The sequence below is a fragment of the Vespa crabro genome, chromosome 13 (assembly GCF_910589235.1).
Source record: "Vespa crabro chromosome 13, iyVesCrab1.2, whole genome shotgun sequence".
In the NCBI taxonomy this organism is placed as follows: domain Eukaryota; kingdom Metazoa; phylum Arthropoda; class Insecta; order Hymenoptera; family Vespidae; genus Vespa; species Vespa crabro.
In genome coordinates, this window is record NC_060967.1 from 1152389 (window position 1) to 1180000 (window position 27612).

Consider the following 27612-nt stretch of genomic DNA (forward strand, 5'->3'; position numbering starts at 1 on the left):
TTATTATTATTATTATTATTATTATTATTATTATTTTCATCCATTCGTTCTTCTCGTTTCATTATTTTAAATAAAATTCATGAATGCTTGAATGCGTATATATATATATATATATATAATAATAATAATAATAATAATAATAATAATAATTTATACATCCTTGAATATATTCATTTTGTTTAATGCGCAATTTTTTATTTGTTATATTGATCGAAAACATACTTTAAATATATACTTATATAACTTAAATTTATGATAATGATATGATAATTATATATTTAATTAATTTGAGACCAGATTTAAAACATGAAAGATACATAATGATATTCTGCAACTATCGGATCATATAATAATAATAATAATAATGTAAATTTCTCGTCTTTAACGATTATTATATCGAGAGAAGATACACGTGTTAATGTTCTCGTATCGTATAAAGAAAAAAGGGCATCGAAATGGTACTCTCAGAAATGTAAAGCCAAAGATTTCTCTCTCTCTCTCTCTCTCTCTCTCTCTATCTCTCTCTCTCTAGAAATATTATAGAGGATTTGTGATCATAACTGACCGCAGAGACGTAAGATCGACGCGTGTCTACGTACGTGATGCACGTGCACGAGAGAACTAGGAGAGAGAGTCTATTCTCGATCTAAGGATCGATCATTTAATTACGTTAAAGTGTTACGAAGATATTTTATTGACATTGTACATTTTCTTATTCTTTCTCTCCGATGATTTACGAATAACGAGAGACACCACGATAACATATTTCGAGATAACAAAATAACATATTTTGAGAATATTTCGATGTTTTTTTACGGAAGAAAAAGAGATCGATCATCATCCATTGAACCGTAAAAAAAAAAAAAAAAAAAAAATAAGAAAAAAAAAAAAACAGAAAAAGAAAAAAAGTAAAAAAATAAAAACATAAAGAAGCATACTGTCTAATCGATAGGATCGAAAATACAAATATCATATGCACAAGGACGAGAAATCAATCGAGTGGAATCTACGATCAATTAACTTGTCGTATGTCCCTGATTTAGATACGTAGTAGGTATACTCTATTGACAATTCGTCATCAATCATCGAGCCATTAATCCAATTCGATTTTCTTCTCTCTCTCTCTCTCTCTCTCTCTCTCTCTCTCTCTTTCTCTCTCTCTCTAGTCTTTTTCTTCTCTCTAGTCTTTTTCATACCCAATGGACCAAATATTATTGGATCGATCGTTGCATTATTTTTTCATCCTTTTATCAATGAATGTATTCCAACAATCAAGTTATAATATATAAATGAATATGAACAGACATACATATATATATATATATAGAAGATAATTTGTCGTTGATTAAAAGAAGATGGAAAAGAAGAAAAGAAAAAAAAAAGATGTCTTGTCACGAGAAGATCCAGTCAAAATCAGTGGATGTGAACGAGAAGATATCCAAGATGATTGGTCGTGTGCGTGTCAGTATAACGTTTGATGCCTCGTAAAATTTCTCTCGTAAAAGTGACAAAGGGTGAGGGTAAACAGGAGAGAGAGAGAGAGAGAGAGAGAGAGAGAAAATGACAGAGAGAGAGAGAGAGAGAGAGAGAAAGAGAGAGGGAGCTCATAACGTGTGATAAGGTCGGGGCCGACCGAGGTAATAAATAGGAGAGGGTAGTACGTAGGAGCGGCATTTCGTCTCGCGACGGCGTACAGTTCGCATCGATCGTAGCTTTCGTTGAGAATATCAGAGATTCGTGACAGATTCGAATTGCGCATTCTCATTCTATCTTGTCTCTTAAGAGAACAGGATATAAAAGAAGAATAAGAAGAAGTTAAAGAAGAAGAAGAAGAAGAAGAAGAAAACCAAGAAGAAAAAGTGGATGAAAAAAGATCATAATATTCGATAATTGACTAATACTATTTTGGTGACGTCAAAGAATATTCTCATTAAAAAGACATCATTCAGATAAAGAAATATCCTATAATAGAAGAATAAATAAAAGAAGAAAGAGAAAAAGGGTTAGAAGGAGAAGAAGAAAGGAAAATATTAGTGATCATGTTGAAGAAATTATTGAGCAAATCCGGACGTAGGATTTTACGGGTAAGAAATATATATTAAATTATTTTTATAAAAGGGAAAAAAGAAAAATGTTAACTTTAACTACGTGAAATAAGTCAGAAAAGAAAAAAAGAAAAAATGGTAGATGGGACGTTTTGCTATATCTATGTGTATGTGCGTATGTATGTATGTATGTATGTATGTATGTATGTATATGTTGAGTTCGGTGCTCGACGACCTAATTTTCCAGCGTGACATCGTCGAGTGACCCGGGCATTGGCTTGCTCCTAGTTTTTGACCGTTCGATTCCGTTTCGTGCTCTATTTTTTTCCATCCGTTTAATAATTTTAATAACAATTCCATTAGAGAAAAAGTAAACGTGTAGGCGGTCTCGCGCGCGCGCGCGCAAAAATGAGAAAAATATAGAAAGAAAGAAACTTGATTATTTGTCCATAATGAAGATTCGAAACGTGTTGTTGTAACGTTATACATCAAAAGATAAGAATACTATCGTGTAACTTAATCTATTAGCTTGCGCGTTTTACGTCAGAGTTGCGTGTGTGCTCGTGCATGAGAGAGAAAGAGACAGAGTGAGAGAGAGAGAGAGAGAGAGAGAAGGAGAAAGAAGGAGTAAAAAGGGTGGGTGGAGGGGTGGGGGGAATGAGAGTGTGGGAAGGAGGAGAAGGAGTTGCTTGACATTTTCAAGAAAGAAAAACACATCGTTGCTTTTCATCGTAGGCGATCAAGAAGCTGTCAACGAGGAGTCGGAAGTTGAAAAGGTCGCAGCAGTCCAATTGTGATGGTGGTTGGCAAACGACCCTCGGACCGGATCTAGATGCCGTGTCCCTTTCGTTGTCCCTACCGTCCCTGGACGCGAAAAGTATCGACACCTACATGACCTACGTCATTGAGAACATCGATGATTGTGATTCTAGATGTTGTCACTGTTGTGACGAATACGAAGAGAATCAAAGGAATGAGAACATTGAAAATGAAATGACGATCTAACGTTTACTTCGATAGATCATTTTTTTGTAATATTTATTTCTCTCTCTCTCTCTCTCTCTTTCTCTCTCACTCTTTCTCTCTTTTTGTCTCTCTTTCTCTATCACAATCTCTATCTCTTATATTTATTATTTATTCCACGTTCCTAATAAACTAGCAATAAAGAGATTATCGGGATTAGAGAGGGACAGAGAGAGAGAGAGAGAGGGGGGGGGAGGGAGATAGAGAGAAAGAGAGAGACAGAAATAGGAAGAAAAAGAGAAGAAAGTTTAAAAGATAAATAATGAATGAAAGACCAAAGAAATAGATTTTATTTATAATCGAGGATTACTGCTCGGTCTTCCGAAAGAATATTTATGAAAGAAATCTCAGTAAATTCATCGGATTTATTATTTTGATCTCGTTTAGCCTAATTCCATATCTCGTATGTATATGTATATTCATTGAAATTTCTTTAAATAGTGTGTATATATATATATATATATATATATGTGTATGTATATACGTACGTATGCAATTCCTAGCACGAACTGTTAGAATAGCTTTGTATCAATTTTTGTTTTTTTCTTTTCACCGCCTCCGCTCCTCCCCTTCCCCCTATCACGCTCCTTTTTTCGTTTTATTTCGTTTCATCCGTTTTTTTTCTTTTTTTTTTTTTCCTCGCAACGAAAGAAAGACGATTTCTATCGCGTTGCTATTATTTAAAGGTATTCATATCGTGCAGCAATACCTAATATAGTACAAACGCATATCGGATATGCCTATGTGCAAGAAACTAGAATAGAATGGAATAGAATAGAATAGTAATGTAGTAATGTAGTTTATAAGTTGGCCGATTCGATTCACATCCAAGGTAATTTCACATAGAATTTCTTATTGCGATAAATATGTTCGTCGATAAATATTGATACGATCGATGGATTAGGACGAGTTGATTGTAATTTAAGAAAAAAAAAGAGAAAAAAAAAGAGAAGATATTATAAAATTTGTGTTAAAAAGGTTTCTCTAAAACTTAAGAAACGTGTCTCTTGTTGTCCATCCAAAATTCACAAGAAAAGAATATATATATATATATATATATATATTCTTCCTACAATTACATTATTGTAAATAAATAAATAAATAAATAAAGAAAGAAAGAAAGAAAGAAGGAAAGAAAAAAAGAAAAAAAAAAGATAAAAAAAAAGAACGATTATAAAAATGTCTCTTAGATAAAAAAAATTTCTATGTCGAGTATAAAATTATTAAAGAATATAACACACACACACACACACATATTATATACATATATGTGTATGCGTTTGGAATGTGTGTATATATTTTGAGTGTATGAATGATACAAATATATAGACGTCGATAAGGCTGTGACATTGTAAAAGATATGAACGTCATCAATAAAATGGTCGCATTGGAGACAGAATTTTGCATAGTTGTAAATCGTATACCTTACTCCTAGCTATATTATGTATTCCCCCTCTATTCTTTGGATCTTGCAATATTTATGAAGTTTCATAGTCTCTTAGGTTAGTTATACTACCAGTGACTAAACAACTTTTTTTTCGTTCGTATAACTTGGGAATATGTGGATATTCTTTTTTCTTTTCAATATTTCTTTTCCTTTATCTTTCTCTCATTTTTTTTTTGCCATTAGCAAAATTTCTATCTTGTCAATTTTAATTTCTTTAAAATCGTTTATACACGACGATCCGTTTGGGATAAAATTTGTTAGAAATTTATTTTTTTATTTTCTTTTTTTTGTTTTTATCGTGAAATCACATTACACGACGAGTCAGCGTGTCAAATTATTTCTTTCTCAAGATTGATTTCTTTTTTTCTTTTTTTAGAATTATTACACATCGATCCGGGACAGAATACCTTTTTTCTTGTTTTCTTTTGTTTTCTTTTTTTTTTTTTTTTAACTGAGTCTTTTATCGTGACCTCTTTTCTTTTTTCCTTTTACACGAGTCAGCGTTTTAAATTATTTCTTTCTTCGAATTTTACCACTTTTATACGGAATCATAAAACATCGATCCAAGAGAAAATTTGTTGGAAATGTTGTTTATCATGGGTGTACTTCTCTTTTTTATTCCTCATTTCTCATGCATTATTCAAACTATTTCTAAGAGATCTTTTTCGACGACGTTTTACAAAATGAGAGAGAGAGAGAAATCCTGGCAATGGGTTCAACACGTGCACACTTTAGCAATTACTCTTAGTGGTTGCATGCAATCCTTTGAGGATAGAAATCTGTGGGAGGGTAACGAGCCTTCTTAAATTTGCAGGAAAAGAGAAAGAGAAAGAGAGAGAGAGAGAGAGAAAGTAAGAAAGAGAAAAAGCTTAACAGGAACAATAGGCACGTGTCCATGTCCGATATTATTCCTGATTCTCGAAAATTGCTTTCACGGGAGAAGAATCACCAGGGGTGCAATCGGTGGTAGCAATTATATTTTCCATTTTGCGAATCTCACAATCTTTAGCGTGCGAAGGTGAAACTAACGAGACGCAAAACTGGTTCAGGCATAATGCCTAAGGGAGGGTGTCAAGAGTTCTTCTGTTATTCGGCTCATACATAAATAGTAGGTGTGTGTACGTACTGTATGGATTTCTTTTATTTTTTATTTTTCTTTTTCTTTTTGCTTTTTCTTTTTTTTTTTGGTTGGTTGGTTGGCAAGCTGCAAATAGGAATGTTTGCATAAGAAAAGAGATTATAAGAGTCTGTAAACGTCAGTTACAAACAAATAAATTTACATTTAATTAGTGCTAAGTTAAGTTAATGTTAAATATGACGTAGAAAAAGGGTAGAAAGAAGAGTTGAATCCTTTTCTCTTTGGACCTTTTTCTTTTGCGTTTTCTTTATTAAAAATTCTTATTGCAAAAATATCATTGTCTTTAGCATGTATACAAATATCTGCAAGGTGTACAATGGCACGTAGTTAGTAAATGTTTCAATATAAGTTTCTTTGGAATATAATCTTCAAAAGATAAAAAGAAAACCCACACTTTGTAGAAATATATATATATATCTCAATAATGATATATATCAATAATTAGGCTTAATAACATCCATTAATTGCAAATGTGAAAAGAAAACTCTATTAATAAAACTATGTACACTATACAAGATTTTAATTCTGTCAAATAAATATTATTATTGTTGTTATTATTATCATTATTATTATTTTTTTTTTAACTTTTAGGTACTTTTATATAATATAATATACTATATATATATATATTATATATATATACTATATATACTATATAATATACTATATATATATATATATGACTATCATCGTATCACTTATCGGACGTATCTAATCCTAATAGTTTTTTTGGTCATATCAAATTCCTGAGATACGTTTCGAGAGATCGTTTTATACAAAATATACCACATCTATGACTTATGTACAATAATCTAAAAAAAACAAGATATTATTATCTCGTTGACTCTTTTGTAAATTGTCAAGATCGACAAAATTTTTTTTCTATTACAATCGATTGGATTAGTAATCGATCGAAATATATAAGAAAAAAGAGAATGATTTATTCGAAGATGAAAAAAAAAAGAAAAGAAAAAAAGAAAAAGGAGAGAAGAGAAAAAAAAATAGGAAGAAACAAAAAAGAAAATTTCATAAATTAATATCGAACTATTTATATACTTTCTCCTAAATAATCGTATCCTCAATAAGCAAGTTCTGCTCCCCAAGGTCTGTAAGGTTTGCCTTGTTGTTGTGCATATTGTGTTGGATATTGGCTCCAACCTAAAGCACCACCACCAAGTAGTGGTGGCATAGTACCAGGTCCTGGTGGCATACCAGTAGATACCGTGCTAGGAGATTCATAACTGCTGACTGTTGAGGTAGATGTAAGTGTTGTTGCTGAAGGTACACCTGGCCCAGGGACACCGGTTGAAGGTGGTGGTCCTGTTGTATGTTCCCTATGGAAACTTTGTAAATGAGAGAGAAGACGTAACCTTAATGGATCTCTCTCATCCAAACCTTCCATAGTGATTAAGTAACGACCAACTTCGGCGGCACATTCACCCCAACCAACTGCATGATAATCCATAGCTAATTTAGTACTGTCGTAACCATCGGGCCCTAAAAAAAATAAAAATGAAGATAATCAAAGATTTATAATATATTATAAAAATGGAAAGGAAAATTATTCGCAAAGATTTTTATTATTATCATATTCTAAGAAGAGTAAACGTTTTTGTGTCACGACATCACAATGCTTTCTTGCTGAAGAGTATATATTCAGAGAGAAAGAGAGAAAGAGAAAGTTGAAATGGACTAAAAGCCTTGGCTTTGCCAACCGGAGAGGTATTGTATCGTTGAGGTAGGGGGCAATGGGACAGGTAGCGTGGGAATCGTTTAGACCCCCATAGACCGGAGCCACATGCAAAGCTTGCACACCAATTGGAAATTCCCTGTCCCACGACATTATAAATCCTATGTCTATTAAAAATTAGACAATTTTTATTATTAAAGGAATCTATGCTTTATGTATTTCTTTCGTATATGTTCATATATTTTTTCGTTATTATATTTTATAATTAACCATTTTTTAATATATGATTGAAAAACATTATTATCTAAGTCATTTCTAATGGTCACTTTTTTTTTCTTTTTTTATGGATCACTTGTTCCTTGTCGTTGATATTTTCAATATTGTAGAGAAATACATAGAGGAAGAGAGAAAAAGAGAGAGAGAGAAAGATTTACGATTGTGTGAGTTAGTATACTACTAGGTAGTTGGTTTCCCACAGAGTTCGACATCTGCCCCGGTCGCTGGCAACTCAGCGCCTTCTTCATGAGGGGTGCTAGTGCGAGGCCACCCTACACACATACACGAACACATTCTCCTTCTCTTGCTCTTTCTCTCTCTTTCTCTCGTACCGCCACCAATCGTGGGAACGCCATCGAGGAAGAGTCGTTGACTTCCTGTGCTTCCCACAGGATCTTCGAGTTAGATCCAGCACCTGCTGCTTTTAGGGATTCACAGGAGGATTTAGGATTAATATATCGGTTAGCAAAATCGCAAAACGTGCTCTAGCTTCAAGTATTCTTCTAATCGTTCGATAAATCGAATATATATATATATATATATATATATATATATATATATATATATATATATATATAGGTGTAAGAATGTAATAAAACATCGTAAAGAAAATGCTCATAAATGCTCTTGTTTCTATTTTTTTTTTCTTTCTTTCTTCAACGACAAGATCTCTTCAATAAATTTTGCCATAACGAGAGTCTTCTTTTTTTTTCTTTTTCTTTTTTCTTTCTTTTTCACGTTCCTTCTTTATTTTATCTTTTATCTATTTCTCCTTCTTGCTTTTTTTTTTCTTTGTTATTTTTACTTTAAAATAGCCGTATTTCACGGCCGAACGATTCCTTCGCGAAATTTTTTTCACGTCGTCATTTTATCGACGTTACTATAAATATATTCCTCGTTGAATCCGCAGGATGTGTTACAGCCCCTCTTCTCTATACCTTTCTTTATTGAATTGCACTTTTCATAGAAACACTTTTATATATATTGTTCCCTGTTGCGCGTAACAAATTATTCTGCAGGCGTATCACAACAAACAGTTAATTAATAGTAACACACACGGAGTCGTGATACGATACCCTTTATTTTTATTGAATGCATTTTAACGAGGAAAATCTATAGGAACGACAGATGGCGATTCGGTTATGGAGTTACCGTTCTTGGAGCACGGTCAACAGGTGTCTTCCGGTCTAAAAAGAATCGGCAAATGACGGCTGTAAAAAGTAAGAGAGAGAGAGAGAGAGAGAGAGAGAGAGAGAGAGAGAGAGAGAGAGAAAGAGAGAGAAAAGAGAAAGAAAGAGAAAGACAAATACACAGAAGGAAGTGATTGGATACGGGAGAAAATACGATTTACTTCGGTGCAGGTTGGAACTGCATCGGCCTTGACTTGGGAAGTAGCTTTAAATTGTTTCTGATCGATGGTGTCCAATCAACCGCGTATACGCGAAAGGATGCGCTTGGTTAGCTATTAGATAAGCAGGGAAATAAGAATCTAGATCGAAATTAAATTAATCGATGGAAATTATCGATTTATCTTTCGAACTATATAGATTATTTTTACGTCTACGATATCATCTAACGTGATCATGTTGCATCTTTGTTCGTTGCAACCTTTATTTTCTTCTTTTTCTTTTTTTTTCCTTTACTCTCTTTCTCTCTCTCTCTCTCTTTTTTCCTTCTCGTATAGGTAATACCGGCAAAGGATATGGGTGCAATCTCGAAGGGTTGAGATATATCAAAGGGATGTGAGTAGGAAACGAGAGAGGAAAGAGAGGAAGAGAACTTGCTTTACCTCAAATAATGTTCCGTTATTTGAAATAACGGTTAGATATATTATTTACGATTTTGAACGCATTTTCTTAGGCTTAGATTTACCGTTAGAATTACCGTTTATATTAGATATATTTACCTATGTAGATGATTAAACGTGATTAACGTCAAATATTTTCGTAATCGTATTAGTTAATTATATTTATTAGAATCAGTTAAGAAAGATGATTTTTTAAAAGTAATATTTCTTCCATGCTAAATGGATGCACACGTATATTATACATATATAAACTTACCTTTATTTCTAAGAGTACGTAAATGTTCGACCGTGAGCTGAAGTATTTCAGCCTTCTCCAATTTTGCACTATGAGGGTCTCTAGCCGCTGCAGGCACCAATCTTCTCAGTTCTCCGAGGGATGCGTTTATTCTGTCACGGCGTTTCTTTTCGATCATCCCCCTTCTACGTTTACGCGATGCGTGCTGACAAGAATCACCTCCGGGTGAATTGCATCTGTAACAAGAAAGGCAAAAAGAAAAATGTAGACTCTGGTTGAATCTTTTGATGTCTGGCTCAGAATGAAATACAAATTTATAGTTCATCGATTTATCAATCCAACTTGCTCATAAATTGTATTATTTATTTCTATGTTATATATATGCATGGAAAATAACGATCGAATATGCGCTCGTTTATTCTCTTTATAGCATATATCGATCGAACATTAATTTTCTCATGTCAAGGATAATCCTATTACATACTATTGGATGAAATAGGTATTAGAATATTATTTATGTACTTACGGTTCCTTGCCGCTTTCTTCGGAAAAGACGTCATCGCAATCAGAGTCGCTCATAGCTCTTTTGAGATTCCTCGAATGATGATGAGCTTGATTCTGTTGTTGTTGTTGTTGCTGTTGCTGTTGTTGTTGTTGTTGTTGTTGCTGTTGTTGCTGTTGTTGCTGTTGATTAGCATCTTGAGATCTCATCTCGTCAATTTTAAGATCAGAATATTCGTGATTGGTTCTGATCTCGGTCATATCTGATCTCATCCCGGACATATCCTGATGCCTAACATCGGGATGTCTTATTTCTTGATGCCTAACTATATCTGATCTATGCATATCTTGATGTCTTTGTGCATCTTGATGTCTTTGCATCTCTTGATGCCTAAGGTCAGGTCTTTGCATTTCGTGAGTTCTGATATCATTTATATTGGATGGCGGAGGATGACGAAGGTCAGGTGGTGGTGGACGCATATCATGATGATGACGCATGTCAGGATGTTGCGGTTGATAAGGAGGATGATGCGGCGGAGGTGGATAACCCCAATGATGACCGGATGGTAAATGCGTTGGTGCTACGGCACCAGAAGTAATGTCCGAGGACAACAAAGTACTGTTCTCGTCCGAACGTGCTACTACTACTCGCCACATTTTCTCACGAGAGTTTTTTCTTTTTTTTTTTTTTTATTAACCTTTTAAGTTATTTACGAAAGAGAGAAAGGAAGGAAGGAAGAAGAAGAAGAAAGTAATCGTTATTGGAAGTTTCAAAGATATCGGCAGTGCTCGTAAAATCGTAATGTCGATTTTTTAATATTACGACGAAGTCTCTGTGATCCAGGATGATCGAACGATTTACTTTCGAAATTAGGTAGATGTTATCTCATGTATAATATAGATCCCATAACGATGCTTTTGTTAGATGGACGAAGTGTCATATGAGTCGCATTGCGGTATCAAGCGAGCGAGTATGCTCGTTAAATAATCTTGAATAATAATCGTTGGTCCAATGAATCAAACGTAGACATTAAAACGATTTAGTTCTTCGATAGTTCTCCTTCGTAGAACACTTTACCTTGATTCACATTGATCGACATATTCGAGGATTAATATTGTTGATGTCACTTTTCCTTTTGTTTTCTCTTCCTTTTTTTTTTTTGGCAAAATTGAAAGAAATCAAAAAAAGAAGAAAAAGAAAAAAAAGAAAGAAACTCGTGAAGCCGAATAATGATACAAAAAAAAAAAAGAAAAAAGAAAAAAAAAATAAATAAATAAAAAAAAATATATATATAACAACAACTTTGGATTGCACTTGTCGATCGGGTTCACACGTGGCACAGCTTCCTGAGGTCGCGTGTCAGGATTTGGATATGTTGAATTTGCTATCGCGAGGACTTCTTCGCGGATGCACTTATCCCCGTCGCCACGTAGAATATAGAAGGTGGGTGAACACACACTATTGCCGCGATAGCTGATCCTGCTGGCGTTGCTGCAATTCCTGGTTACTGCTGTAGTTAGTGTCGTTGTTAGTGCTGTTACTGCTGTTGCTGCTGTTGCTGCTGCTGCTGCTGCTGCTGCTGCTGCTGCTGCTGCTAGCTCCCGCACGCGTGTGCATCGGTCGCGTGGCGGCGGACGTATGTCGTGTGCGGGAGGACCCAGGGACGGCACACGAGCCGCGTGCCCTGTTTCAGACCCAGTGGTGGGGAGTATTCTCGTATATTTTTGGAGTGGGGAGGGGGCTATGGGTTCTTCTCTTTTTCTCCTGTACGATTCTCAAAGGTGAAAGCTATGCTGGAACCCTATGGATCAAAGGCGAGAGTTAGGAGGGAAGAAAAAAGAGAGAGAGAGAGAGAGAGAAGAAGGGAGAAAAAAGGAAAGAGAGAGAGAGAGAGAGAGAGAGGGAGGGAGGGACTTTTACACGAACATGAGGGGAACGAGCTAAGAGATCAAGAGGGGCGATTTTCGTGGGAACGCCTGTGGCGCTTCCTCTACTCGCGGTGTCCCTAGTTTTCTTCCCCTCCCACTCCTCCCCTTCCTCATCAACCTCTTTTCTTTCCTCATTCAGGAAACATCTTTTCGTATCTATCTCTTATCTTTATATTCTTTCATCGGATTAAATTGATCGTCCATGTTATTTGTTCTAATATGCAAATCGAGATCTATATCTTTTATCCCATAAAAATTCTTGATTGAAAATCTATCATCGAGATCTTTGATTGATAATTAATTTTCTTTTGGTTAACAATTATCATCATGATAATATCGTTTTTTCTTAATATCATTGTATTTTAAATTATTTATATAAATTGTGCGTATTCAAATAGACGATAAAGAAATAAAATGGAATTAGTTAATCGAAGTAACATGGAAATATCGATAGCGAGATAAGTCGAGAATCGCCATCGTTTATCCCTCGTCGATCCCTCAAATTGATACGTGCGCCACCATGAAATCACTTGGATCGGCCACCCTCGATCACTCTCTCCCACACCCCATACTCTCGCAATCTCTTCACTCCTACCCCTCTTATCCTGCCACCCTTCACCCCACCGAATCTTTCTCCACCCTTCTTCTATTTTTCAAGTTATACGCGTGCATACACGCGTCGAAAGCTAGATCCCGTTTGGGGTCTTTGGTTGACGTGTACACGGACACAGATAGACACAGACAGATACACGATCTATCGCAAACTACTGGACATCGTAACGCGTTCAGTATGACGAGGGGGTAAAGGGGAGGGATTTAGAACATAGAGGTGATCGTGGATGACGAGGGGAGGGTGCGATCACGATAAAAGTTCACACAGGAATCGTAGGCAGCACGCGCTCGCACGATTATTGCTACTACCGTGTGACTGGGAACCAAGCTGACTAATCGTATTGTTAACTTTTCAATAACGATCGAAGTGACCGTGATAAACGTTTCTCAACGTTCGATAATCTTCATTACGTATATTCAAATAATTGATAAGTCAGAAAGGCAAATTTCTTTGTTTTTTTTCCCATCGAAATTCTTTTCTTTCATTTCGAATCGAGGTATTATTCCATATTTCGAACAAATGTCTGACGTAAGAATCAAGAATCGAATAACAATTTGAAATTCGTCGATTACTTTAATAGTTCTTTCTGTCGTATTAATGCCACGTTTAATTTTAAAGAGACGAGGACGTTGAAATGAAAATAAAATAAAAAAAAAAGGAAAGGAAAGGAAAGGAAAGAAAAGAAAAAAAAAACACAAGGAAAGTGGATCACGCGTGTAGTAGGCACGCGACCATTTTCTTGTCCTTTTTTTCTTTTTTTTTTTCTTTTCTTTTCTTTTTTCTTTTCTTTTCTTTTGAGCGCCTCGTGATCGGCCATTATTCGTCGCACCGTGTGGTCCTAAATGTTCCTCTTACCTTTCCAAGTACTTACCTACTTCTTCTTCTACTTCTTGTACTTCTTCTTCCTTTTCTTCTTTCTTCATTCGTTATTATTCGTATTATGTAGCATCCCTTTGCTCCCCTTTTAACCAGTTTACCCTCTAGCTATTAAAGGGACCAAGTTCCCACGGGTGATATTATCATCGCCAATGATCCAATATCTTCATGATGCTGAGAGTTAATATAAATTCGTCTGAGAATTATTTTTGAAAATATATTTTAATGCGTCTATATAGGTGCAAGCAAAAAAATAAAAAATAAAAAAAAAAGACAAAAAAAAAAATAGAAAGAAGAGATTAAACAGTCAATAATTCTTCTATGATTTATTTTATATTTTTCTGACAGATTCTTTTTAAAGAGAAAAATAGACAGATAGATAGATAGATAGATAGATAAATAGATAGAGAAGAAGCAGAAGGGATAAAAAAAATTTTTTTTTTTAAATAAAAAGAGAAGAAAGGAATAAAAATAAAAAACGAAATACGTAATGTCGTCGTCTGAGTCACGCGTGCATTAAAATTTGTGCAGGTCACAATATCGATGACTTATAACGTGTTCCCGTGTCTCGGAACCGTGAGGCAGGCTAAAGTATCCGGCTCTTGCTTCCGGTCTGCACGCGACTTCTGCACGTGAAGTCACGTGGCACAAATCGAGGTGTTCGCGTTCGCGCGCGTGTGCTTAAGTATGTGTATCGTTCGGAAAAGAGCAACTAAAAGTGAAAGAGAGAGACAGAGAGAAAGAAAGAGAGAGAGAGAGAGAGAGAGAGAGAGAGAGAAGTTGAAAGAAAGAGAGTAAGAGTAAGAGAGAAAGAGAGAGTCGAAGCCAAAGACGTTTTTGTCCCGGTGCATCTCTATGGATGCCACTTAAACTAGACTCCAAAAGTAAGAGTAAAAGATAGAGAGAGAGAGAGAGAGAAAGTGCAAGAGAGATATAGATAGTTACATGTAATGGGGATATATTTAAATATATAAAAAGAGAATAGATACTTGCTGTAAAGTTCTCTTTTTATTTTTTTATTTCTTCATTTTTAAACTTTCTATTTTTCTTCTTCATAGAATTTCACAAGGAAAAAAAAAAAAAAAAAGAAAAAAGAACTACTTTCGAAAGAATCCCATATGATTCTCTTTTGGGAAATATTTGTTCGTTATTTCGTTTTGAAATGTATATTATAAATATATAGATCTGAATGTTGTATATGTAATATATAGAATATACAGATGTATGCATATGAGTATAGCAAAGTCGAGTGCATTTGGGTAGTGGTCAGTCCATATTCTGGACAAACAATCGATTGGGAATCTCTATCTCTTTTTTTTTTTCTTTTATGTATATGTATATATATATATATTTCATATAGATATGTTCCCCTTCGTAAAGCAAACATGCATAAAATTACGTTCCTACACCGTTAGGAAAATCTATTCAGTAGATATATATGTATTCTAGTTGCGAAAACAGTCGCGATCGGAGAGGGTGAATGTTTTGAAAAAAATATATCTCGTTACCGATTCGATATATCGTCGATATATCGATCATTTTGTTTATACCTTCGTATCTATTTTTTTTCTTTTTTCTATTTATTGAAACAAGAATCGTTTCTTATAATAAGTTTTATCAATGATATATTCTTTTTTGTTTTGTGCTTTGCGACGAAACATTTTTCTTTTTTTTTTTTGTCTTCCTTTTTTTTTTTATTTCGTTTTTATATTTTTTTTTTAATTTCATTGGAGACTAATTCTACGAAAAAAAAAAGTTAATCGACGTTAAGTAAATAGACGTATCTAACATTGTTTATATACGTCAACATCGATCATCGATGAACGTCATCGTTAGATATGTATGTTAGTAACCATTTTTTTAAATGTCTTTTATTGGCAAGAAACAAAAAAAAAAATATCATTGATAAACTTATTGTTAGGTTATCTCGTCGATGAATTTCTTTTATATGTTTACGATTCGCTATGCGAGTAGCGATAAAAATATCGATCATTCGTCGATTAATTTCTTCGAAGACACGATTTATTAATCGATAAATATTCTTTTCGATCTATAATATTAAAGTTATTTATATATATATATATATATATATACATAAAACGATTCCAGTTAAAATTTTGTTCGTAATCTATGCTAACTTATATTCGGCATTGGTCAGTGGATATCCTGTATATATATTTTTCTTTCTTTCCGAGAATACTTCTCGAGTTTTCCGAGGGTGTAAAAGGTCGACTCGAAGGATGGTCAGTCACTCCCTTGATCGAGACCAGCACTTGACCAGCATTGACAGTTGGGACCGTGGGACAATCGTTCGATAATTGGGTGACATTGTCGGTTTCGTGCTGGACACTTTGTTCTCTATCGATGAATGCCGCACGCCCTTCTTCGTTCTACGATTAACGACGATTCTTATACTTTACGATTTGTTGCTTGAGTTTCGTTGTCCTTTTTACAATCGAAAATATGAATTTATTGGGTATTATGTTACTTAATCCAGAAAGTTATAATGGATATTTCGATTATACGAAATCTATTCGTGTATTATAGTATATCTTTAGTTCGTTCTGTTTAATATCGTAAATTCTGATCGTTGTACACGAATTAAAAGACAATAATAATCTCATTGATCGATCGTCCGTCATATATTTAATTCTTTTATTTATATCGTAATATCTAACATACGACGAGAAATAATTTCTGGTTTTTTTTTTCTTTTTTCTTTCTCTTTTTTTTTTTTTTATATTATTTTTATTAACGTCAAGTTTTGGAAATATTACGAATAAGAATTATTAAAGTAATTCATCTCGTTGATATTTCTTTTTTTTTCTCATTTTGTTTAACTTATTAGAATTTATAAAACATAATGCGTTTGTTTGATTTGTAATATCAACGATAAACCAATACGGATTTTCGTTTAAACACTTTCGTTTTCCTCCAAATTAATTCGATCAATCGAATCATCAAGCGAATTTCCTGATTTCAGAAAGTCAGGCTTCGATAGACGGTTCCGTTCTCGTACCATCTGTGCCCTCCATTCGTTTGCCCCAATACGATTAAATTTGTCGATGAATAACGGGACACGATTGAGGACGTTTCTATGTATTTTAGTGTATATCGTGTTAATTGGAACTTAAATCGTATTATCGCGTTATTAAATTTTCTATCCATTGTGTTATTTATTAATTGTTAATTTTTAAATTTGAACGAATAATTATTTGAAACTAATATTTGTGCAATGAATTAATTAGATCATTAATTTTGGATTTCTAACAATGATTTCATCTTATTTTTGTATATATGGATAGGAAAAAAATAAAAAATTGTAATAACTTAAAATCATAAATATATATGTATAATATGTCTGTGTATATCTATACATTGCAATGGGAATGTTCGCAGACTGAAATTATGTTCCCATTTAAAAATCCACCCCAATCGTCATCGCGATTCGTTGCGGTTCGAGGCAAGTCAATTGTAGACAAGTGCACGCCGCGCAGCATCGTATATTAAAACGATTTTTTTTCGCGTGATTTTAAAAGGTGACAGCTGTCCCCGCTTTGTTTGACAGACCGGAACACCGATTTACGTTTTATATACCTACGTGTGTAGAATAATATATATATATATATACATATATATAGAAGAACGATTCATTAAATTGTATTTTCTTATTATTTCTTTTTTTTTTTTTTTTCTTTTTTTCATACATTTATACACACGTTTTTACATTTACGAATGAATTAAAGTTTCGGATAATTCGCAATTTACTTTTGCAATTTTGTAATTTTTTTCGTTTATTATATTTTATTTTTCATACGATGAACGTACGAAATATAAACTATTTCGCACCAGAATAATGATATAACTCGAATAAGAGAGAAAACGATCGATCATCGTCTCAAATTTTACAACATCACGCGCCATTGTACGAATTAAGATATATGATCGATGACTTTCCAATCGACCAGCAGTATTGTGAGATTTCAAAATGGACAATGTCTTCAATCGAAACACGATAATTTTTCGTCATCGTAATTTAACAGTTGGGCCGATCTATCGACATATTTCGTTTCTGATTTGAGATTGACAAAATTCATTTGGGAATAGATTGTACAAATAATATATACGGAATAATTCGTCGATGATTCTTCTAGTTTCAATAGTTTATATCGAATCGTTTAGTCTAGTTTATAATTTATATCGATTAATCTTAATTATCGATTAATAATCAAATAAATAATTTAATCGTTTCATATAATTTATATCGGTCTAAATTAAAATTAAATTATTATTAAATTATCAATTACGTTCGATAATTATATATATATATATATATATATATATATGAATTCGTATATCGATAAAATAGTTACCCTTGAATCTTTATTGGTAAAACAGTTTTCATCGAGTATCGATAAATCAATAGTTCACGAATTGTTCGTCAAGATGGCGCTTCGATCACACTGTCGGTACTCTCTCTTATCGGCATATCATTTCACTGGAGTATTTAACCTAACCACGTCTTAGAGGACAGACGCATGGTCGTACTGCTTAGATTTACAAGTAAGTAAAACGATTTTATAATGATTTAGAATGATAAATGTCTTGTAATATTTATAAAATAAATATAACGAGTTTGAGAAAATGTCTAACGAAGAAGATAATATAAAACATAAGACGCATAGAGAACGTAATGCTGGTCGTAAAGCGGAAAAGAAAAAAGCGAAAAATCAACATGTTCAAGAATTGACGGATAAACAGAAAAATCCAAAAGCATTTACGTTTAATTCAGCTATTAAAGCGGAACGACGATTTAGACGTAAGCAGGATATTGAAACTAAAAAGCAACATATTCCTGTAGTAGATAGAACGCCTTTGGAGCCACCGCCAATATTGGTCGCAATTGTAGGACCACCTAAAGTTGGAAAATCCTTACTTATACAATGTTTAATTAAAAGTTATGTTAAACAACCATTAACTAATATAATCGGTCCTGTTACCGTAGTATCCGGCAAGAAAAGAAGGATTACATTTATGGAATGTAATAATGACATAAGTTGTATGATAGATATTGCAAAAGTAGCTGATTTGGTATTATTATTAGTGGATGCATCTTTTGGCTTTGAAATGGAGGTCTTTGAATTTCTCAATATATGTCAAGTTCATGGTATGCCAAGAATTATGGGAGTATTAACTCATTTAGATTTATTTAAAAATGCAAGACAATTGAGAAAAACAAAGAAAATATTGAAACATAGATTTTGGACTGAAGTATATGCTGGTGCAAAATTATTTTATCTTTCTGGATTAATTCACGATGAATATCTTCGCACGGAAATAAAAAATCTGTCAAGATTTATATCGGTTATGAAATTTAGACCATTGACTTGGCGTACCACCCATCCTTATATACTTGCAGATAGGATAGAAGATTTAACATCACCTGAATTGATAAGGAAAAATGCCAAAGTTGATAGAACAATATGTTTATATGGGTTAGTAAAATCTTTTATTCTATTTATATTATAAAATATCTATAATATATTATAAAATTATAGAATGTGTTTTTATATTTTTATACAGGTATGTTAGAGGAGTTCCTTTGAATAAAGAATCTTCCATTCATATGCCTGGCTGTGGAGATCTTAGAATTAAAGATGTAAGTTATTTACCTGATCCGTGCCCTCTTCCTGAACAATTAAAAAAACGTGCATTAATAGAAAAAGAAAGATTAATATATGCACCCTTTTCTGGGATCGGTGGAATTGTTTATGATAAAGATGCAGTTTATGTAGAATTAGCAGGTAGTCATTCTCATAAAGAGGAAGATACAGGTTTAACTGGGGCATTGATGGATACTCAAGAAACATTAGATCAAAAGTTACAACATAGCGAATTACAATTATTTAGTGATACTGTTCCAATAAAATCTAAGGATATTAATGAAGATTTTAATTCTCATTACATTGGAGAAAATGTAATTGAAGATGGAAGAATAAGAAGGAAGGTTATTTTTTCTGATTCCAAAGAAACAACAACAGCAGCAACTTCTGATGAGGATGATTCTGATGGTAATGAAGAAGAGGATAATAATATTGAAGAATTCAATAATGAAGATGATGGTGGTGATGATGATGATGATGATGATGATGATGATGATGATGATGATGATGATGATATAGAAGAGGATACAAGTAGAAGAGGTATTAAAAGAAAGAATCAGGATTTACAATTGTTAACCTCTAAAGAGAAAAAGAAAAAAATTCATTCTATTAATTCTAATAAAGAAGATAGTGATGTAGATGATGATTTTAAAGATGATAGTAATAAGAAAGTTAAAGATAAAGCAGAAATAGAAGTCTATCATTCTTTAAGTAAAGAATCTGATATACAAGTTAAGAATAAAATTACAGAAGTTCTTAATATTTTGGAGGCAAGTACAAGCAATAGGAATCTGGATGAAAGTGATAATGAAAGTTTTGATGAGCTTAGTGATGATGATTCCCGTGGTGGTTTAGAAATAGATAATTCTGATGATAATAATGATTATGAAGAAGAGTTGAGAAAAAAAGATCACAGTATGAATGAAAGTGAGAATGAAAGTGAGAAAGAAATTGCAGATGAATTTAAATGGAAGACCAATTTAATGGACAAAGCCAGAAAAGCATTTATAAATCGTCGAGAAAGTAATAAAAATTTAATGAAAATTGTTTATGGAGTATTTGATAAAGGCATACAGAATAATGATAAGAAAGTTAAAGAACAAGAAGATGAAAATTATAATGAATCAGTTGGTGAAATATTTAAAATCGTACAAGAAAAACAAAAAGAAAAATTACAAGAACGTGAATTACAAAATTTGGATGAATGCATATTCTTTTCAAAAGAACCTTCACGTGATTGGTTGGATGAGGAGAATAAAGTGTTGTTGCTTAATTGTTTTGTTACTGGTAAGTGGAAAGAATCTGAAGACGCAGAGGAACTTTTAAAATTAGATGATATAAATGAAGATGAAGTGTATGGAGATTTTGAGGATTTAGAAACTGGGGAAAAACATAAAGCAGATGATTCGCAACAATCAGAAAATAATGAAATGGATGAAAAGAAAAAGCTTCTTGAGAAGAAAAAGAAGTTAAAAGAACAATTTGATGCCGAGTACGATAATGGAGAATCAAAATCGTATTACGACGAATTAAAGCAAGAGGTAGATAAACAAGCAGAATTAAACAAATCAGAATTTGAAGGAATAGATGATGATGTTAGAGTTCAATTAGAAGGTTATCGTCCAGGAATGTATGTGCGTGTAGAGATACAAACTGTACCTTGTGAAATAATTACAAATTTAGATCCATCGTATCCACTCATTATTGGAGGTTTATTACATGGAGAAGAGAATATAGGTTATGTACAAACGCGAATTAAAAAGCATCGATGGTATTCGAGAATTTTAAAAAGTAAAGATCCATTGATACTTTCTGTAGGTTGGAGAAGATTTCAAACATTACCGATTTATTCTAAATTAGAAGATAATCTACGTAGTAGAATGTTAAAATATACCCCTGAACATGTTGCTTGTATGGCACATTTTTGGGGCCCTATCACGCCGCAAGGTACTGGAGTTCTTGCAATTCAGGATATTGCTAGTAGAGAACCAGGTTTTAGAATAGCAGCAACTGGTTCGATTGTAGAAATGGATAAAAGTACTCAAATCATGAAAAAATTAAAACTGACTGGTGTACCAATGAAAATTTACAAAAAAACGGCCTTTATTAAGGATATGTTTAACAGTACATTAGAAGTAGCTAAATTTGAGGGTGCAAAGATAAAAACAGTTTCTGGTATTCGTGGTCAAATAAAAAAAGCAGTTTCGAAACCGGAAGGTTGTTTTCGTGCTTCATTTGAGGATAAAATTTTATTGAGTGATATAGTTTTTTGTCGTACTTGGTATAGAGTCGAGGTACCAAAATTCTATAATCCTGTAACATCACTTTTGTTACCTCCTGCAGAAAAAAATCAATGGCGTGGAATGAAAACAACTGGTCAATTAAAAAGAGAAAAGAATATACGTGCAAATGTCAACACTGATTCACTTTATATTCCCATTGAAAGAACCTTGAAGGTATTTAAACCATTGATTATACCACGTAATTTACAAAAGGAACTACCTTATAAAGACAAACCTAAACTTGAACCTAACCCTCGTACACGGAAAACTAAATTTGAAGAACGTAGAGTAGCTGTTGTACGAGATGCCAAAGAAGAAAATGTAGCGCGTCTAATGAAAATGATTAGAACGACGTATGCTCATAAGCAAAAACAACTTAGAAAAGCTACGGTAGACAGGGTTAGAGCCCTTAAAGCACGAGTTACAGCGGAAGAAACAAAAAAATTGAAAAAACAGAAAGAATATAAAAAGCAGATTTTTAGAGACCTTAGTAAATTAGAAAAGAAAAATAAAAAGATATAATTTCTAAATGGAAGATTTACACGCACATAGTAAATTAAATGTAATTAATTATATAAACTAGTTCTTTTTTTGTTTTTTTTTTTGTTTTTTAATTAGTTATTCTCTATGTCAATTATATATTATATTGTCAATTTATTGTAATAATTTTACGATGTTTAGTATTTCATTCACCTAAGCTATCCGTGTTGAATATTGTTTTATCCTTTTCTGCAACAATTGTTACCATTATTAATCGAAATATTTATTTTATTATATTAATATTAAAGTAAAATATGTATGTATATAAAAGTATATGATGTTGCATACGTCAAGGTTAGTTAATCAATTGAACGTTTAAATTTGTATAAAGAATTATCATTGATAATTACAGGTAATAAAAAATTAATACTTTTTATACTTTATAAAAATATCAAAAAAATAAATGTTATTTACAATAATATTTAATTTAATGTTCGAGATGCATAGAAAAAGAATAATAAATGAACTTACGCTTGATAATCGACTTCAGTAGTTTACAAGGCTACAATGAATAAACATGGCGACCGAGGTATATGATTTTACGTGTAAGTAATCGATTTATTTGAATATTACATTTATTTATATAATTAATAACGATACATTATTTATTTATCGATAATATACAAAAATTTTATTAATAAAGTTTAATCTGAGGATCTCCGTACATAGGAATTTTCATGTAATCCGATATTATTTGCAATTTCATTTTATATCTGGAAAATATGATGAAAAAAGAATATAATAACAAACATTTTCTAACGCAAATACTTTGTCCAATTAATGGTTATGTTAATTTCTTATTATACTCTATAAGTAGATACTTCTAATTGTGTAAATATTTGAGTTTATAATATTTTGGTTATTTTCGTCTTTGGCGCCATGAAGAAATTAACGCCATTAATTCCTTTCTAAAACTCCCAAAATTTCGCGCGTAAATTCTGAAGAAATATTTTTACAATATATTTTTACAATTATATTCATCGTAATTGTTATATATGGGATGTATTTTTTTTTTTCTTTTAATATCGTTTTAATGTATTTTATATGATACGATTTTTTTTTGAAGAAAAAAAATGAAGCTTTCTCAAAAATTCGAAAAAGTGGAATCCCAGATTAAAGCTTTGTTTTTAAATTGTTTAATTTGTTAGTCACGATCGACGTGTCAAGAATATCGGCGTAAACCATTATAAAAGTAGTAATTATGAACAGACTTAATAAGAATTTTATTTGTTAAATAGCGAGTTTCCGATCTGATTTGTACAACTTGTAGATGGCGCTGCATGAAATTCAATTTACGAAACGCTGGTACGTTATGCCGCTTTGATTTTTTATTGTTGTGATATAATTAGGAATATTTTGTGAAAGAACAAACAATTTAATCCTTAATCTGTAAGAAAATGGAGCTTACGGATGAGAATTTGGTAACATTAAGCGAATATTTAAAACATACATTAAGTCCAGATACAAATGTCAGAAGACCGGGTAAGTAACCTCAATTTTATCATAGAGAATTATTTTATTTACAGTTCTTTATAATGACGAATGTTCTTTTTATATATTTATTTTAAAAAAATATAATGATCGACATTGTTCAATTAACGTTTAAAATTCAAACACATTAGAAGAAACTTTTTGTGCTGTAATTTTGTCGTAAAACAATGTTGAATTTTTTTTTTACATTCTACGAATTTATCATTTATCCATTTACATTGAATATATCATATTAGTTTTAATAATTTTATATTATTTTATCACAGCTGAAAAGTTTCTGGAATCCATAGAAGTAAATCAGAATTATCCTTTACTACTTTTACATTTGATAGACAAAACCGAAGTAGATATAACTATAAGAATCGCTGGTGCAGTTGCATTTAAGAATTATATAAAACGTAATTGGAAAGTTGTAAGTGATTATATTTAATAATATATATATATATATATGAATGTTAAATATATTAATTTTTTAATTATATATTAGAATTATATGTTTAACATGTATAATAATATATTTGTAGGAGGAAGATGCTCAAGATCGTATACATGCACAGGATAGACATGCGATAAAGAAATTAATAGTTAATTTAATGTTGCATTCTCCTCATTCAATACAAAAACAATTATCTGATGCTGTATCAATCATTGGTAAACACGATCTTTTGAATAAGTGGCCAGAATTGATCGATCAGATGATTGAAAAATTCAATACAGGAGATTTTCATGTAATAAATGGAGTCTTACATACGGCACATTCTTTATTTAAAAGATATAGATACGAATTCAAAAGTGAAATTTTATGGACGGAGATTAAATTTGTATTGGATCAATTTGCAAAGCCATTAACAGATTTATTTTTAGTAAGTTATCAAGTAATCATTATGTAATATAAATATTCCTATATGAATATTATAACCTAGCTTTTTATCTTTTTTCTCTCTTTTTTTTTTCTTTTTCTTTTAGACAACCATGAATTTAGCACAGATACATGCTAATAATGTAGATGCCTTAAAAGTGATATATAATTCTTTGGTTATGCTCTCTAAAGTATTTTATTCTCTTAATTTTCAAGTAAGTTATTGAATATTTATTTTATGACATTAAGTTATATTGTAATGATATAATATATTATAACATTATTCATAAGTTATGTACTCTGTATCATCGTTTTAGGATTTACCAGAATTTTTTGAAGATAATATGGCATCGTGGATGAAAAATTTTCTTATTATATTAAATACTGATGTACCATCACTGGGAACAACAGTAATTATCAATACTTTTTTTTTTCCTCATATAAATGATTATCAAATTAATATATATTTATATATATATATATATTGTGTATATTATAATATATTATTAATATTAGGATAATGAAGAAGCAGGAGTGATGGAACAATTAAAAACACAAGTTTGTGATAATATCTGCCTTTATGCTCAAAAGTACGATGAAGAATTCCAACCATTTTTACCGGAATTTGTAACAATTGTATGGAACTTATTAACATCTACAGGTCAACAGACCAAATATGATGCAGTAAGAAATATTTATTAAATAATTATGATTTCAATTTTTATTATTTAACTTTTATGTGCTGATTATATTATCTTTATAATCATAAACATTTTTAGTTAGTATCAAGTGCATTACAATTTTTGGCAATAGTAGCAGATCGTTCTCGTTATAGAAATTTGTTTGAGGATTCAGGAACTTTGAGCAGTATCTGTGAAAAAGTTATTATTCCTAATATGGAATTTAGAGGTAGGTTAACAAATTGGCTTATGTAAAAAAAAAAAAAATTGAAGAAAAATTAACTGCATAAATACATTAATATTAAAAATTTTTTTTTATAATTTCAGTTTATAATTTTGATTTATACAATTTGTTTGTTAGATTCGGATGCTGAATTGTTCGAAGACAATCCAGAAGAGTACATACGCCGTGATATAGAAGGTAGTGATGTAGATACAAGAAGGCGAGCAGCTTGTGATTTAGTAAAAGTTCTTTCAAAGTATTTTGAAGTCAAAATAATGGAAATTTTTGGAGCTTATATACAGGTAGATAAATAATATCTATAAGAATATTTAAATTATTATAATAAATATTATTATAAATAAGTTTTATCTTTATTAGGTAATGTTACAAAACTATGCAGAAAAGCCTACTGAAAATTGGCGTAGTAAAGATGCAGCTATTTATTTAATTACAAGTAGTGCCACTAAAGGACAAACGCAAAGGCATGGAGTAACACAAAGTAGTCAACTTGTTCCATTACCTCAGTTTACGGCACAACACATTGAGCCTGAACTTTCTAAACCAAATGGTATATATTATTTTCTTGAATATTATTAATGATAAATTTATTATATATTTATAAATGTTTAATATTTTATATTACAGTGAACGAATGTCCTGTTCTTAAAGCAGACGCAATTAAATTTGTAATGTCATTTAGATCAGTTTTACCACAGGAATTAGTCGCAGGAAGTTTACCACAATTAGTTAGACATTTGAGTGCTACGAGTATCGTTGTTCATACATATGCTGCTTGTGCAGTTGATAAAATACTTGCTATGAGAGGCACAGACAATAATTCCTTGTAAGAAGGAAAAGTAATATTGAATAATATATAAAATATAATATACGTAATTAACGTAATATTAATTTTTCTCTTTTAATAATTAATTTTTAGAGTGAAAGGAAATGACTTAATGCCATTAGCACCGGATCTGCTAAAGGGACTATTCGCATGTTTATCTCTGACAGGGTCAGAAGAAAATGAGTATGTAATGAAAGCTATTATGAGAAGCTTTGGTATATTACAGGATAATATTGTACCATTCTTAGCAGATTTATTACCAAAACTTACAGAGAAACTTACAATGGTCGCTAAAAATCCGACGCGTCCTAATTTCAATCATTATCTATTTGAAACATTAAGCTTATCTATCAAGTAAGTTTTCATTATTTACAATAAGACCATTATTCACGTTAAATTTGATTTGTAATTAACATTATTAAAAAAAAAAAAAAGAAAAAAAATGTATATATATATATATATATATATTTTTTTTTTTTAGAATCGTTTGTAAAACAAATCCTCAGGCTGTTTTATCATTCGAACAAGTTTTGTTTCCAATATTTCAAGAAATTCTACAACAAGATATATCAGGTTTGTATTGCGTGGGTATTAATATTAATATTATTCGTATAAATATTCTATTAACTATATTTCATTCTCATTTTAGAATTTATACCATATGTTTTTCAAATCTTGGCTTTATTTTTGGAACTTAGAACTACACAGGAAATACCAGATCCTTACATGGCCTTATTCCCGTGCTTATTAGCACCAGTTTTATTTGAACGTCAAGCTAATATTCATCCACTTAATAGATTATTACAAGCTTACGTTAGTCACGGTTCACATTTAATAATAGCACAAGATAAGACTAGTGGCTTATTGGGTGTTTTTCAAAAATTAATAGCTTCTAAGATTAACGATCGTGAAGCTTTCTTCTTATTGCAATGTATCATCGAACATTTTCCACCGTGAGTTTCTCTCTCTCTCTCTCTCTCTCTCTTTTTTTTTTTTTAATTTTCATTCTCTGTTGATAAAATCCATAATCTATATTTATAGGAGTACATTGGAACCATTTATGAAGCAAATTTTTGTATTACTATTCCAAAGGCTTTCTTCTTCTAAAACGACAAAATTTGTACAGGGATTGATAATATTTTTTGCGTATTATATTATTAGATATAACGCTACCAGTTTGGTTAATATTATCGATCAAATACAACCACAGTAAGTTAACAAATTTCTTTTAAATTATATTTATTTGAAATGTAAGCGTATATATTTATAGGATTGATAATATTTTAGAATGTTTGGAATGGTTGTTGAACGTATATTATTATCGGATTTACAAAAGGTATCAGGTGATATAGAAAAGAAAGTAACGGCCGTAGGAATGTCGAATTTATTAATAGATTGTCCACCGATGCTTGAAAGCCCATATAATTCATATTATCCGCGGCTTTTAGCT

General features: G+C 31.7%; 3 protein-coding genes and 1 long non-coding RNA gene across 9 annotated transcripts in view; 3 read left to right on the forward strand and 1 right to left on the reverse strand.

Moving 5' to 3' along the window:
* LOC124428743 overlaps positions 1-16252 on the forward strand; it is a 29038-nt gene extending 12786 nt beyond the window's left edge. The window contains exon 4 of one of the 2 annotated variants that reach the window (XR_006943273.1): positions 15776-16252. This is a non-coding gene — a long non-coding RNA (uncharacterized LOC124428743). Of the gene's footprint in view, positions 1-5329; positions 6208-15775 lie in introns of those variants that run through there. The other variant, XR_006943274.1, reaches the window with a different exon arrangement.
* LOC124428742 lies at positions 1661-4144 on the forward strand. Its single transcript, XM_046973174.1, has 2 exons — positions 1661-2084; positions 2781-4144. Exons 1-2 carry the CDS (start codon positions 2040-2042, stop codon positions 3048-3050), a joined length of 315 nt encoding a protein of 104 aa, XP_046829130.1. The 5' UTR covers positions 1661-2039; the 3' UTR covers positions 3051-4144.
* Positions 4637-13017, reverse strand: LOC124428740 (hairy/enhancer-of-split related with YRPW motif protein-like). Its single transcript, XM_046973169.1, has 3 exons — positions 10188-13017; positions 9683-9897; positions 4637-7150 (listed from the first exon to the last, which is right to left on the reverse strand). The coding sequence occupies exons 1-3, from the start codon at positions 10817-10819 to the stop codon at positions 6732-6734; spliced, it is 1266 nt and encodes a 421-aa protein (XP_046829125.1). The 5' UTR covers positions 10820-13017; the 3' UTR covers positions 4637-6731.
* A 1819-nt stretch (positions 16253-18071) lies between the features above and the next one.
* LOC124428735 (exportin-2) overlaps positions 18072-27612 on the forward strand; it is a 10494-nt gene continuing 953 nt past the window's right edge. The window contains exons 1-16 of one of the 5 annotated variants that reach the window (XM_046973159.1): positions 22505-22610; positions 23336-23547; positions 23823-23968; positions 24081-24419; positions 24523-24630; positions 24733-24825; positions 24932-25099; positions 25195-25324; positions 25457-25620; positions 25697-25886; positions 25964-26162; positions 26256-26516; positions 26644-26735; positions 26812-27115; positions 27204-27371; positions 27450-27612. The exon at positions 27450-27612 is cut by the window's right edge and continues 148 nt beyond it. In XM_046973159.1, coding sequence (XP_046829115.1) covers positions 23463-23547; positions 23823-23968; positions 24081-24419; positions 24523-24630; positions 24733-24825; positions 24932-25099; positions 25195-25324; positions 25457-25620; positions 25697-25886; positions 25964-26162; positions 26256-26516; positions 26644-26735; positions 26812-27115; positions 27204-27371; positions 27450-27612 — 2610 coding nt within the window. In that variant the 5' untranslated portion in view covers positions 22505-22610; positions 23336-23462. Of the gene's footprint in view, positions 19076-19163; positions 22418-22504; positions 22611-23114; positions 23548-23822; positions 23969-24080; positions 24420-24522; positions 24631-24732; positions 24826-24931; positions 25100-25194; positions 25325-25456; positions 25621-25696; positions 25887-25963; positions 26163-26255; positions 26517-26643; positions 26736-26811; positions 27116-27203; positions 27372-27449 lie in introns of those variants that run through there. The other 4 variants (XM_046973160.1, XM_046973161.1, XR_006943272.1 and 1 more) reach the window with 4 other exon arrangements.

What these genes read in the sequence shown, in the direction of transcription:
- LOC124428742 (XM_046973174.1), top strand. Translation starts at nt 2,040, where the DNA reads ATGTTGAAGAAATTATTGAGCAAATCCGGACGTAGGATTTTACGG. An exon ending in CCGGACGTAGGATTTTACGG is followed by an intron (nt 2,085 to 2,780) that starts GTAAGAAATATA and finishes TTTTCATCGTAG; the next exon opens with GCGATCAAGAAGCTGTCAAC.
- LOC124428740 (XM_046973169.1), bottom strand. Translation starts at nt 10,819, where the DNA reads ATGTGGCGAGTAGTAGTAGCACGTTCGGACGAGAACAGTACTTTGTTG. An exon ending in GAAGAAAGCGGCAAGGAACC is followed by an intron (nt 9,898 to 10,187) that starts GTAAGTACATAA and finishes TTCTTGTTACAG; the next exon opens with ATGCAATTCACCCGGAGGTG. An exon ending in ACGTACTCTTAGAAATAAAG is followed by an intron (nt 7,151 to 9,682) that starts GTAAGTTTATAT and finishes TATTTTTTTTAG; the next exon opens with GGCCCGATGGTTACGACAGT.